This window comes from Cicer arietinum, chromosome 2, assembly GCF_000331145.2.
Source record: "Cicer arietinum cultivar CDC Frontier isolate Library 1 chromosome 2, Cicar.CDCFrontier_v2.0, whole genome shotgun sequence".
Lineage (NCBI taxonomy): Eukaryota > Viridiplantae > Streptophyta > Magnoliopsida > Fabales > Fabaceae > Cicer > Cicer arietinum.
In genome coordinates, this window is record NC_021161.2 from 36,929,721 (window position 1) to 36,944,171 (window position 14,451).

The 14,451-nt window shown below is 32.4% G+C and overlaps 2 protein-coding genes across 2 annotated transcripts; both read left to right on the top strand.

Annotated features, from left to right (window-relative positions):
- The first annotated feature begins 4,288 nt into the window (after positions 1-4,288).
- On the top strand, positions 4,289-11,317 carry LOC101510206 (serine hydroxymethyltransferase, mitochondrial-like). The gene is made up of 15 exons (XM_004490411.4): positions 4,289-4,595; positions 4,696-4,740; positions 4,845-4,931; positions 5,033-5,154; positions 5,273-5,349; positions 6,679-6,803; positions 7,755-7,847; positions 8,961-9,053; positions 9,145-9,342; positions 9,716-9,820; positions 9,965-10,030; positions 10,164-10,241; positions 10,387-10,498; positions 10,586-10,696; positions 10,826-11,317. The coding sequence occupies exons 1-15, from the start codon at positions 4,509-4,511 to the stop codon at positions 10,972-10,974; spliced, it is 1,548 nt and encodes a 515-aa protein (XP_004490468.1). The 5' UTR covers positions 4,289-4,508; the 3' UTR covers positions 10,975-11,317.
- Positions 11,318-12,228: 911 nt separating this feature from the next.
- LOC113785426 (uncharacterized) lies at positions 12,229-14,390 on the top strand. The gene is made up of 2 exons (XM_027331778.2): positions 12,229-12,699; positions 12,830-14,390. The coding sequence occupies exon 2, from the start codon at positions 13,631-13,633 to the stop codon at positions 14,273-14,275; it is 645 nt and encodes a 214-aa protein (XP_027187579.1). The 5' UTR covers positions 12,229-12,699; positions 12,830-13,630; the 3' UTR covers positions 14,276-14,390.
- The last annotated feature ends 61 nt before the right edge of the window (positions 14,391-14,451 follow it).

Genomic DNA, 14,451 nt, shown 5'->3' on the forward strand with positions numbered 1-14,451 from the left:
TAATAATAATAATAATAATAATAATAATAATAATAATAATAATAATAATAATAATAGTAATTAGGCTTAAATATGAAAATTGTCCTTACATAAAAGTCAAAAAAAGGATTTCAGTCCCTCAAAAATTAAACTTTTTTTTTATTCCCTATAAATGACAAATTTGTTTTGTTTTAGTCCTTATCTTCTACAACTATTTATTTTTGGCTGAGTTGACAAATAGAATAGTTAAAAAAACAATTTCATTAACCTCTTTTATCAATGAATTAAGGTTTAAATATGTTTTTAGTCCATATAAGTATAATTGTTTTCAATTTTAGTCTTTATAAAAAAATTTATTTAAATTTCATCTTTGCAATATCAGAAAACTTTACTTTTGATCATTAACGTCAAGTGGACGTTACAAAAACTTGAACCAACAAACAAAGAAAAATGTGGATTAATGGTAGCACGTCAATTGGAATATTAATTTAAATATTAGAATAATTTATATACTTATTTTTATTTTTTATTTAAATCGTATTTATCGATCACAAATCCAGAAAGTGGGTTTCATCATCATCTTCATCAACTCAACAATCCATATTTTTCCTCACCCAACTCAATCACTTTTCCTTCATTATTCATACTTCCCTTAAACCAATTTTTTCTATCAACAACTCTACCTCCAACCTCATCTTTTTTCTCTATTATCTCAAAAAAAACATCAACCTCAAATTTACATAGATATACGAAACCCTTATTTTTACTCCTCCATTAACACATCAATCTTCACTATTAATTTACACCAAAATTAAAATCAATTTTCCCTCAACAGAGACAAGAAAGAATGAGACAATTAACTAATTAACTCAATATACACATATGAATTCCAACAACAATTTCTAAAAATTAAAATTCAAAATCCCCAATATGTAGTATTTAATGGCAACAACAACCTCATGAAACCATCTTTAAACTTACTTTTGTTTCCGATGTTTTTATCTTTTGACCACCTTGTATGTTTGTTCTTTTCCTTTTTATGTTTTCTTTTTGCTTGTTATGGGTTTTGTCCGGGTGAGATTTTCGAGGTTTTGGTTGGGTTTTATGGGTTAGATTGGTTGAGATATATGGATTGATACTTTATGGATTTAGGTTGAGATGAAGGAGATGAAGTACTCAATTTTTTTGGTTGAAAATCAAGTATTCGCATTTTTAATGGAACTCAAGTATTCATGATCATATGGTATTAGTTAGTTTTTTAGATGAAGAAGATGAACACTTTTAAGTTTGTTTTTTTTTAAATTTTTTTTAAGGGAAGACTGATATATTTTAATTCTATTGGAGGTATAGGGTTCAAGTTAAAAAAATGTTATATTTTAATTTTATTCAAGTTAGTCTAAATTAATAAGTATAATTATTTAATTAATTTTTATTTCACCTAACAAAGTTTGTCAATTGATAGTTTTCGTTACAATGAAAAACTATTTTAAAATGAAATTATATTTGCAGATATGTAAATCAAACAAACAAACTTACAAGAACCAAAATATAAGAAAAATTATAATTATAATTATAATTATAATTGCAAAGAGTAAAAACATATTTAACACAATGATTATTGACATTGATATATGGAGCTTTTATTGAAGTTGTATGTATTTTGAAGGACATGTGTTATAAGAATGACAGTTATAGATTATAGAGGAAGAGGGAGGATGAAACTTACAAAAGAATTGTGTTTGAAATAGAAGCACAAGATGTAGCTATCTATGCTTTGAACAACAAATGTGAAGCTCATATTTATATTTATATGTTGAACATAATGTTGTTGGCATGGTTGGCAATGTGGATTTTCCTACACAAGTTGCTATTGATGATAATGATGAGGTTACAAATTTTATGTTTCAAGGTAGCAACTAGAGTGATAGCCAAGATGGTGAGGTTATTGAGGATGAAGCTTATGGAATCACATTTGATGACAGGGAAGGTGAAATGGTATTAGGGATTAATGAAGTTTTTGGTGGTTATGATATCCCTACTGTTAAACCATTACAAGTAGGGTTGTGCATAGTTGTTTTTTTTTTATTTAAAAAAAGGCATGAGAATGGCTATTATGAGTACCCATTAAGGGATGGTATATGCATGCATTTCCATTTTTTTCTTCCTAAATGTGATGTATAAATAATCTATATTTATGAGGTTTTTAATAGTACTAGTATTATTGTGACCATGTGTGAGTTGATTAGAAATTATCTAATGAGTAGAGTTGCAAATCTAAAAAATCATAATAGTAAGTGGTAACAAAGTGTCATGCCAAAACCTAGGAAGAGGTTAAACAAGGAGGTAGAGCTTAGCAGTCATTGGTTCCACATGTGATTTGGAGATTTAATTTCAATTAAATCATTATAATGGCAACATGTTTATGGTTAATTTAGGTAAGAGGTCTATACATATAAACTGTGGGAATTAATTGGGATTCCTTGTAGACATGCAGTGGCCTATGTCTCATATAACTGAAAATCCATTAGATTATGTTGAGAAATGTTATTCAAGAGAGACATATGATTTTATATTATAGTTTTAGTGTTAGTCCCATAAAGAGCCGAATATGTGGTTTGAAGTTGAAGTTGAGGAAATGTTTCCACCACTATACAAGAGAGGGCCTGGAAGACTTACGAAATTGAGGAGGAGAAAGCCTGATGAGGATCCTAAAAGAAGAGGTGTATCATATAAGTGTACAAAACGAGATGAAATATGACATAATGCCAGGAGTTGGAAGAACACAAAAATGAATCCAAATGCATTGTTGCGTAAAGTATTCAACTTAATGTTATATGCATTGAATCTTCAACAAACAAAAAAGCAAACAAATGACAAATTATTTTGTAGAGAAAACCCAACAAAAAAAAAAAGCAACCAAATGTTGCATTCGAGCCTGCAACAACACAACCAACAGTTGTGCCTATAGATGGATCTTCTTCAACACCAGTATAAGACCTTACTTTGATAATTAATTGTATTTAACCTTGCATTATATTTTTATACTAAATTGTTACACATATTGTAGAGAAAGAAAAGAAAGAAAATGACTCAACCAAGAGAATGATGGCAAGTTGAGAAGTTAGTTTGTAATAGTTCAAATATTTTATGATATTTTGGTTTGTAATTATTCAACATTTTGGTGAACAAATAATTTGTAACGAGACAACTTTTTGTGCCACTTTTTAATTTGTTTAGGTGCAATGATATTGTGCAAATTTCAGCTAATTTATGATTTGTGCAAATGTGTTAATGCTTTATGCAAATTTGTCTACAAAGAAAAATTCATTAAAAATACTTGGAATAAGATATGCTCAAGTAAAAGTCTTCTACGACTTCAAAAAATCTTCAAGAAGAAAAAAATTGATACACAATTTTGTTAGCAGCCGAGGGGTTCATATGTGTCTTATAAAATACATAGTTTTGATAGCAATGAGTATGTATATGCCTTTTGTATCACACCAAGTTGATAGATTTGTAATACATTTAGTGCATCATCTGTTGCAAGCAAGTTCACTTACAGATTTGTTCTTAGTTAAGTATAATGCTTTAAGTGAAAAAATAGGTACATATTAAAAGTGAACCAAACATAGATTTTCACTGATTGAAAAAAAAAAATACAAATTACAACCTAGACATGCACCAATATGTTCATCTAACTAACGATAAACATTACAAACAAAACCATTAGTTTTTACCATAACACCCATGATACAAAAAAAAAAAAAAAAGAATGACAACAATACCATCATCATCATAAGCAAGTTCCCATTTCTTCTTCTTAGCAACCGACTTGTCTTTTAACTTCCCAATCTTCTTTTAATATCTCAATAATTACCCAAGAAAAAAAAAAAAAAAAAAAAGAATGACAACAATACCATCATCATCATAAGCAAGTTCCCATTTCTTCTTCTTAGCAACCGACTTGTCTTTTAACTTCCCAATCTTCTTTTAATATCTCAATAATTAAATCATTAATGACAACCGTTTACTAACTTAAAAAAAAACAAAAGAGAATAAACATAGATGGTCAAACTAAAAAGGTCTATATTTTACGGAGAAACAAAAAATTTAATTCTACAAGAAGTAAAATCAATTTTTTGACATCTTACAAGGACGATTTTCATATTTAACCTGAATTATTATTAGCTCCTTTCTTTCCTAATCAATGGTTCTCCAAATGAGGGAAATGACCTCGACTTCCCTTCTTTCCCTTTTGAATTTTCTCTTCCTTCACTTTCCTCTTGATCCAAACTTACGCTAAAGCACGGACGCCAAGCCAAGGCCACAACTGTTTCTCTGCACGCTTTTCAACATTCAATACCTCACTTATACCATTAAATTATATATACAAATTTTTTTTTTACTATAATATCAAAATCACGACCAACCTCGCTCACTCACCTTCCACTGCCACCAACCCATATATATATACCAACACTACCCCATCATCATCAACACACAGACCCAAAAAAGAAACAACCATTACAATGGCCATGGCTCTTCGCAAACTCTCCTTTTCCATCACCAACCCAACTTCACCTTTCACCAACACCACCACTTCTCTTTATCGCATGGTACGTATAATCTTTCAAAAACATCTCGTTATTATTATTATTATCCATTAAATTATTAAATCTTCATTTTATTTTCCATTAATGCCGTGTTTGGTTGCAGTCATCTTCACTCTCCGCTCAACAGAATCACAAATCTAATCCAGATGTAATCCACTTTACGAATTCAACAAACTCATTCGTTCATTTCTATTTTTATATACGTTTCGTAATTTTCGCATCTATTTTGATCGAGAATTTCAATCATTGCAGTGGATTAAACAGCTTAACGATCCTCTTGAGGTTATAGATCCTGAGATCGAAGATATTATCGAACTCGAAAAAGCTCGTCAATGGAAGGTAGATCGTCGTTTACTTATTTCTACCGTGCTTTTTTTTTTACTTTCTTTCGAAGAACTTAACGGAGAATAACGTTCTCATTTTTTTTTATAAATGTGTAGGGTTTAGAACTTATACCTTCAGAAAATTTTACGTCGTTGTCGGTGATGCAAGCGGTTGGATCGGTTATGACAAATAAATACAGTGAAGGTTATCCTGGTGCTAGATACTATGGTGGAAATGAGTATGTGGAATTTGTGGATCTGGTTATGGTTTGTTTTGTTTTGATTTCAGAAGTTTGTTATGGATTGATTTCATTTTTATGTGTTGATTTTGTGCATACATTTTTATAATTTGATAAGGTACATTGATATGGCTGAGACTTTGTGTCAGAAGCGTGCATTGGAAGCTTTTCGGTTGGATCCTGCAAAATGGGGAGGTACATAAGATGGAAAATATTTATTTATGGTGCAGTTTGAGTTTCTTTGAGTCTAACTAAGAATGGTCATTTATGTATGATCAAGAATTTGGGAACTTATAATTTTTATTTGACCAATTCGAAAAATGAGTCAAACTTAAAGGACCGCGGACGTAATTTTGCTATTTGTTTTTTAGTTCACAGTTTTGGCTTCCTCCATACTAATTGCAAAGCATTGCCAATATATTATTATAGCCTATAGGAGGTGAATTGGATTTGAAGTGATGTTATCTTGGTTTTATTGGCAATCAAGGATTCGAGATACCTTGATTAGTGTTTACAAGCATTTACATTAGAGTAATAGAGTAAGAATGTTTGTTTCAGCCAAGAAGAGTATATTTGACAGTTGAGTTGGAATGAGGTACAACAGGACATGTGATGGTTTGTGCATTTTGAAAGAAGAACAGAATGGAAATAGTGTCTGTTTTATTCACTTAACCTTAAACTAAATGCTATCAAATGAATTTCCTGATATACTAATCATTTCCTGTGCGTTCAAATGAACATTTTGAGTGACTTTTGTTTATTTTTGTTGTAAAACATCTGCTATAAAGTACTAAAATTTTCAGCAGAGTTCATTGATATTTTATTTATTTCCTTTTATTCTCTTTTCTTCTTTCTCTCATTATACATTGTAGAAAATTAGAAGATATGATTGCCCATTTGTAATTTATAGGATTCAGTACTTCAGTTTCTGATCAACTGAAAGTAATTATTTTACTACTAATGGCACAAGCTGCAAACTAATTAAGCTTGTTCTTTTTTTAAAATTAACTAATTAAGCTTATTAAACAGTATATGGTGAATATCTGAAATACTGAATTCAATAATTTAGAGTATTTTAAAGCTGGGTAAAAGACAGTTCTTAGTTTGTACTTTACTTGCTAAATAAATTAGTATATGTTTTTAGTTCATCATTCTGCTTTATTTTTAGGTTGAATGTTTAATCCGTCCTTAAATAATGGTTTCGGAGAATCTTAGCTCATCACAATTGGAGGGTTGTCTCAATACATCTTTAATTAAATATTTCATGTGCTTGACTTATGGACAAAGTATCTGGAATAAAAATAAATATCTAAAGTTATCTTTCTGTGTGGTACTAAATCAGCTTATATAACTGGAATAATTTTCTCCTCCTCCTTTTGATATATAATATTTTAGCATCCTTGATGCTTTGTTGGGTAATTAGCTTGTTATTCTTTTGGTGTTAACTAATGCTATTCTTTCATGGAATCATTTATTTATGTCTTTTCTTTTTTTTTGGAATCTTACATACTCTGCTTTTGACAGTCAATGTGCAGTCGTTATCTGGATCCCCTTCAAACTTCCAAGTTTACACTGCTTTGTTGAAACCTCATGAGAGAATTATGGCCCTCGATCTTCCCCATGGTGGGCATCTATCACATGGGTATCAGGTTAAGTTCTACTTTTGATTATCAGCTGTAATCAGTATATGGTTTTTTTTCTATCTCTTTATTGAGATTAAGAGAGGAATTCATTAAGAAGGAAAGAATTTTAAACTGGACTTCTCTTAAGACAACAAAAAAATTTACTAAAGAAACAAAAGGGAAAAGAAGTCAGTTCAAAAGAGAAGCCTGGTCCCTTTGCATGTCTTACATAAGTAGGAACAGCCATGTTCAGAATTTTACAAGGAAGCTAAGAAAACAAGCCTTTTCTATAAAATGAGGAAGAAAGAAACTCAAATATTTCAAACCATATTTCAGCCTAATAGACTTTTGAATTGTGATTGAAATTAATTCTATCTAAACTTCTCTTTCTTAATTTGGTAAATGGAGCAGAAACAATCTAAGAATTTCAATAGAGCCAAAACATTTATGAAAATATCTGCATCTCATAAAATCAAAAACTAGCATACTGTATATAAATTGCAAATAAGATGCCTCCTAACTCTTTAATCTCACCAAAAGATCCTTAATTTTACCTTGCAATCTTTCATTTGAATGCCATCTACTGTGTCTTTTAATTATTCTACACTTGTGTTAGTAATTGGATGTTGAAAGCCAATAGAGTTTTTTTCTTGTTCTATTTCGAAATGGCTCAATATTCACATTTGTTGCTTGATATTCTCTTTCTGTTTTTCTGTTAAATTATTGAATTATAAAACTTTTATTACGAAGTCATTTTCTGGAGCAATATTCAACTGTTAGATGCCAAATGATGTCATTTCTGAAATTCTAATGGAACATCAATTTGTATTTTAATGTAACATCAATTAGTATCTATTGAAATTAAATTATTACAACAATGTGTATTTTTTATTTATTGAAATGAAATGAAATTATTAGAACAATGTGTGTCATATTTTTCTGTATATAAACTTTTGTTTATATCTTTTTGTAATGCAGACTGACACCAAGAAGATATCAGCTGTATCTATATTCTTTGAAACGATGCCGTACAGATTGGACGAGAGCACTGGTTATATTGATTATGACCAGGTAGGCAGGTACCATTGTATTTCTGTGTTGTGGTTGTGGACATGTCTTTTTGATCAAAGAGAATCTTCTAATTCTAGTATTGTTTTTATTTCAGTTGCCATCACCTTTATCTTTGCCAATGAGCTCAGTATTTTCTCATTCAATGTTTGGCTATAGATTATGTCGGCAGAGATTATGGTGTTTAAATCATTAGCCTATAAAATATTGTAGCAACTATGAATTTGAGATGAGGATATTGATCAACCCGCTCCCATAATTAAGACATACAGTAGGGAGGAGGGAATGGCTAGAGAGGGTTGGCAAACCGGTGTGGGCATAGAGGAAAGGTTTGTCGTCAGCTTGTTGTGGATTTGTTTGGTAACCAAACAACCTTTGTTAAGTGATATGATACAAAATGACTCATGTTTCATCATATAATAGCATAAGCTGTTAGGATAGTGGGCTCACGACATGCATCAGAGCTTCTTTGTACAAGGGATCTAGTTGATCCTTGTCATCCCTGTCCCCTCTTATGAAAAATTGAATTGGATATTAGCACACAAGGTAGGTAAGCTAGTGCAACTTCCGTGCTTCAAGTCAAAAGAGCATTTGTGTGAGGGTGGGGGCGTCAGAGATGCAATATATAAACTCATTCATGTATATCTTCACTTGACAGCATAAACTTTTGGGATAATTGGGTTGTGAAGAACTGCTTATATGGAAGGTGGTTGCCGAGGGCAGAATAGGAATGTGGGAATGAATTATGTATTGAGAAGATGAGAGGGAGGGCCTGAGGGGAATCAAACAAAAAATATAATAAAGGTTTCGGGTCCTTTGGGCAGGGAGGTCGGCAAAATCTATCTGTTGACTATCTCTTTCCTTTTTTGGTGCAACCTAGAGGCATTTTCCTATATTTAAGGAGATTCCATTTTTCATCTATAGTAATATAAGTTTCTATTAGATTTCAAATTTGACTAGTTTCTTTTCATGAGTTGATTTAGATGAATTTTAATCATTATCCATATTCCCATCAGATAAAAAATGATCCAGTTTCTTCTGCACATCATTTATAATTATTTATTCTTATGCAATACATACATGCTTGTTATGGCTTGACTTATCTGATATCTGCAGATGGAGAAAAGTGCTGCCCTTTTTAGGCCAAAACTAATAGTTGCTGGTGCTAGTGCTTATGCCCGCTTATATGATTATGCACGTATTCGCAAGGTAAGCTATATCTGATTATAGAAACTTCAATAATTTATGTTTATAACAATGGAGTGGTGATATTGTATCTTTCACACATGAATTATTTTAGGTATGTGATAAGCAGAAGGCAGTTATGTTGGCTGATATGGCACACATCAGTGGATTAGTTGCTGCAGGTGTTATTCCTTCTCCTTTTGATTATGCAGATGTTGTAACAACAACAACGCATAAGTCACTTCGTGGGCCACGTGGGGCTATGATATTCTTCAGGAAGGGTTTGAAAGAGATAAACAAGAAAGGGCAAGAAGTAAGTTTCACATGCTAAATTTAGTGTTATAAGGAAAAATGAATTAAAAATTTGGTACACCACTGCAACCCCCCCAAAATAATTGAACAAGAATACATCTTTTTTAATTTCCCCGAAGTTGTTTTTGTTATTATTATTTTTTTTTGGAAATGTTTCTGTGATTACTTAAAGCTTGTCAAGTCCTGCAAGGTTTATGGTCCAGATGTCCAGTTTTGACTCTTAAGGTTGAGGGTGAAGGATGTGTGTTAAAATCCATCAACTGGGTATATGGGCAAAGTAGTTTTTGAGGTTCAGTTAGGTTCAGTCTAGTATTCTAACAATTTAGTTAGTTAACTTGAACTAAAATTTCGTTGGCTGAATTCCATCCTGACAGGTGTTTTATGACTACGAAGACAAGATAAATCAGGCTGTTTTTCCTGGACTTCAAGGTGGTCCCCACAATCACACTATTACAGGCTTAGCAGTTGCATTGAAGCAGGTTCTTTACTAGACCAATTGAAGAAACTACAGTCATTTTAGTTTTCTCAGCACATATGTACTGCAATATAAAAATAAAATGATCCTTGTGCATATTTTGTTGCCTGGCTGATGCAATTTCTGTTCTTCATTTTTCTTAATGTAGGCAATGACACCAGAATTCAAGAATTATCAAAAACAAGTTCTTAGTAACTCCTCAACATTTGCGCAGGTTAATTTAATGTGTTTTGCACGATGAACAGTAGTGCTGTATAGTGCAATTGCAAACTAAATATTACTACTGATTGTTTAGCCTGACAAATTTTACTGTTATTACTGACTCTACTATGTTAATTGAACTCCAGACTTTGTTAGAGCAAGGCTATGACCTTGTATCTGGTGGAACTGAGAACCATTTGGTGTTAGTGAACTTAAGAAACAAGGTAAATCTTATGTTTCTTTCATCTAAAATTTCTTGGCAACATTTTTATCTCCAGAAATTATTCTGGATAGTGCCATTTTGTTCATACATGTCGATAAAACGTATGAACAACCATTAATATGCTTTTATGATATACAATTTGACAGGGCATTGATGGCTCGAGGGTTGAGAAGGTGTTAGAATCAGTTCATATAGCTGCCAATAAAAATACTGTTCCAGGTGATGTGTCTGCTATGGTTCCTGGGGGCATCAGAATGGGTACAGTATCTATCAATGACCTTTTCTATATGCATATTGGTGGATCTATAATTGCACGTTGATTACGGTTATGTTTTCATGATTCAGGAACCCCTGCTCTCACATCTAGGGGTTTTGTTGAGGATGATTTTAAAAAAGTAGCTGAATACTTTGATGTGGCAGTCAAAATAGCCTTACAGATTAAGGAAAATGCTAAAGGTGGACCCAACACTCCCGCATCATAGATTTTTATTTACATCAATAACATTTGCATTTATGAAAGTGCAACCAAGTATCTTGGCTTTCACTTATGCCGGCTCACTCTTGTTATTGATTAAATTTGTTCAGGCACCAAGTTGAAGGATTTTGTGGAAGCTATGCAGTCTGATTCTCAAATTCAATCTCAAATTGCTAATCTCCGCCGTGAAGTAGAGGATTATGCTAAGCAGTTTCCCACAATTGGTTTTGAGATAGAGACAATGAAGTATAATAAGTGAAGATGGTGACATATGGAATTTCTTTTGGAGTTTTATTTCGAAGTTTTTGAAATAACAACACGATTTTGGATATGTTGCTAAACATATTCACATGCTATTTTGGAAGAATTGTGAATTTATTATGAATTGTTAAGTGAAAAAGAAAAGGGAAATTTTTTCTTTCAAAACCATTTATAGGGTTGATCATTTTCTTTCAAACTTGAGAATTTAACTATTTGGAGTTGAAAATTCCCTGTGATGATCAATGTTGTAGTGTAGCAAAACTGAAGTGGAGCATTTTTGGATTTGTTGTTTTCTTATTTGTATTTTTACCTTCGAACAAATAAACCTCCCCCTTAAATTTCGTTGTGGCTTTACATTTAAAGGTATTGAAGCATGCAGATAAAGCTTGACATAACAGTTTAGTAAATGAAAAGATGACGTGTAGAACTTCTTTAGGAGGTTCATTTGGACGGTTTGGGAATAATAACACCAATTTAGCTATGTTGCTGAACGGATTCATACATAGTCTTGGAAGATATTGTGAATTATATTACCCACACCAGTATCAACTCCAAGCCATGCAATAAAGCAAACAAGGAGAAAATTTAAAAACAATTAAATGAGATAAGGAGAATCGATAGTAATAATCAACAATCATATTTCTAAGTTTACTAAAAATCCACTCAACATAGCAAAAGACCAAATAGCTCAAATACATTTCCGAAGTTAACAACAACTTTGACTTACTACTAGAGTGCAAGTAATGAGTAACGTCATTTTTATCCTATTTTATTCCAGTACTCTTGAGCTTGTAGTAGAAAAAACAAGATCAAATAAAGGACCGACAAAGAATTATCATTTGACTCATAAAATTGAGTTAAAATATAAGGGTTACAAATCTTGGATGGTTAGCTTTTGTACTCCCCCCATTTAAACTTGTACCCCCTAATTTAATGTTTTTTGAGTGAAATATCCAAAATAACCTTAAAAAAATCAGTAAAAGTCAAAATAAGAAAAAATCAAAACAGTTGTACCCCACACTTGAAAAATTCGGAAAAGTGAGTTTTTCTGAAAAAAAGTTTTTACCGGAAATTTCAAGAGGATTGAAATTTCCGGTAGTTCAAAATGCATACCGGAAATTTCAAAAATGAAATTTCCGGGAAGGTTCATCGAAAAGTTGAAAAATCCGGCAGTTCAAAATCAATACCGGAAATTTGAAATTTTCGGATGCCTTCCCGGAAATTTCATTTTTTGAAATTTCCGGTATGTATTTTTAACTACCGGATTTTTCAAATTTCCGGTTTGTTTACCGGAAATTTCATTCCTTTTTGAAATTTCCGGTACACTGTGTAACTTTTTTTTTTTTAATATAATTTTTTTTATTGAATTTTGTTAGTGAGGACCAGAGGAGCAAAAACTGACGGTGATCATTCGCGAGTTCGGCCTCCTACACAATCAAATAGGAGAGCTGCTGTTGAAAAAAGGAGAAAGAGAAATGAGGAAAGGCAGGCGCCCCAGGATGAGCAGCCCCAACAAAATCCTTTGTTTGATGCAGAACAAGATGACTAGCCCCAGCAAGATCATGTGTTTGATGATGAACATGATCAGCAGCAGCAACAATTTGATGATGAACATGGTCAACAACACCAGCCTGAAGAACCCATGTTTCTTGGAGGTCCTTATGATCTTTCTGTCCTTAAATATTATGAGCATCATATTGCAATTAATGTGTAGAATGGACAGGTTAGTAAATAATTTATTTTATTATATATTATAATATATTTGTAGTATAGGTTATTTTATTACACATTATAATTTATTTGTAGTATAAGATTATAATATATTTGTAATTGTGTTATTTTTAATTAAACAGGATAGACGTGCCTTGAAAGGTGTTTCGAATGGCAAAAAACAAGACAAATTCATTGATATTAGATATCAGATACCTGCTCAAATAGATCATTGGATTAATATATCTGGATTACGTCCTCTGAGAAGATGTAGTTTGCATGTGATTGACGGTAATATGATATCTGGTTTTGCTGAGAGATGACACGCAGAGACTAGTTCATTTCACCTGCCATTCGGTGAAATGACTATTACTCTTGACGACGTCAGGGGTCTTTTGAGCATCCCATGTACTGGAGAGTTTTTTACACCTCCCGCAAATGTCAATGAAGATTTGGCAATTGCTGCTGCTGTTGAGTTGTTGGGAGTTGTATATGATGAAGCTATCACTGAGACTAGGACCAATAGAGGGGTCTCGTATAGTTTTGAGTGGTTGAAAGAGGTGTTTTTTAAGAAACTTCATGAACGAAGATATGACTTTGTAGCTAAGGCATATCTACTTCATTTGGTAGGGTGTACCATTCTTGCTGATAAAAGTTTTACACTTGTATCTGCAAAATATCTTTTTCTGTTTCAAGATCTTGATAGTTGTGGTAAATGGGCATGGGGACCGGTTGCACTTGTTGTGTTATATGACTATCTTAGAGATAGTACATTGCCTGCAACCAAACAGATTGGAGGATATTTATCTTTATTTCAGGTACTATTATATTTATTATACTTATCATTATTTTTTAATTATTTCATCACCTTAATAATTTTACTACATTTCAATTATTTACGGACTTGGATTTATGAACATTTTCCTGATATTTGAAAACGGGATATGGATGAACATATTTCCTCGATGCCATGGATGTTTCGTTGGACTGCAAAACAAACATCTGGGAATGTTGCATATTACAGGACAAAGTTGGATGCTTTGAGGGATACTGATATTATCTGGGCACCGAATTACGATGAGAACGCTGTGACACGATTTCGGTCTGTGTCATTATTTACAGGATACATTCGTTGGTGTTTCACGATGGTTCCGTATTTACCCAAGAGGTGCATACGACAGTTTGGGTATACTCAACACATTCCTCCTACACCACCGATGCTTGTTGCACGTGATGTCGACGTTGAATGGAGTATGTACCGGAATTCTGTACGATCACTTCGAGCTAAATTGCACCCAGCTGCATATCCACATGAGTGTGTTGAGGGATACATCCAGTGGTATTATAGGATATCTCATCCTCGGATGATCCCTTATGTTGCTGCATATGTTGGTCCTAGTTATGATGCTGATGCTGGTCCTGATCCTGGTCCTGATGCTGGTCATAGTCATGATGCTGGTCCTGATACTAGGTGTACACGGTGTCACGCAGTTGGTGATCTTATACAGCAGAGTTTAGATTTGCATATGGGTGGTCCTGAAGATCAGATGTGTCTCTTATTAGAGAGAGCTTTACACATTTCTAGATGAGGATATTATCAGTAGTATTATAGTTGTATTATTCAGAATTATTTTATTATTCGCGAGTTATTTGTTATTCAGACTTATTTTATTAGCGACTTATTCAGACTTATTTAGTTAGTTATTTATTATTCAGACTTAATTAATTAGTGACTTATTTATTATTCAGAGTTATTATTAGCGAC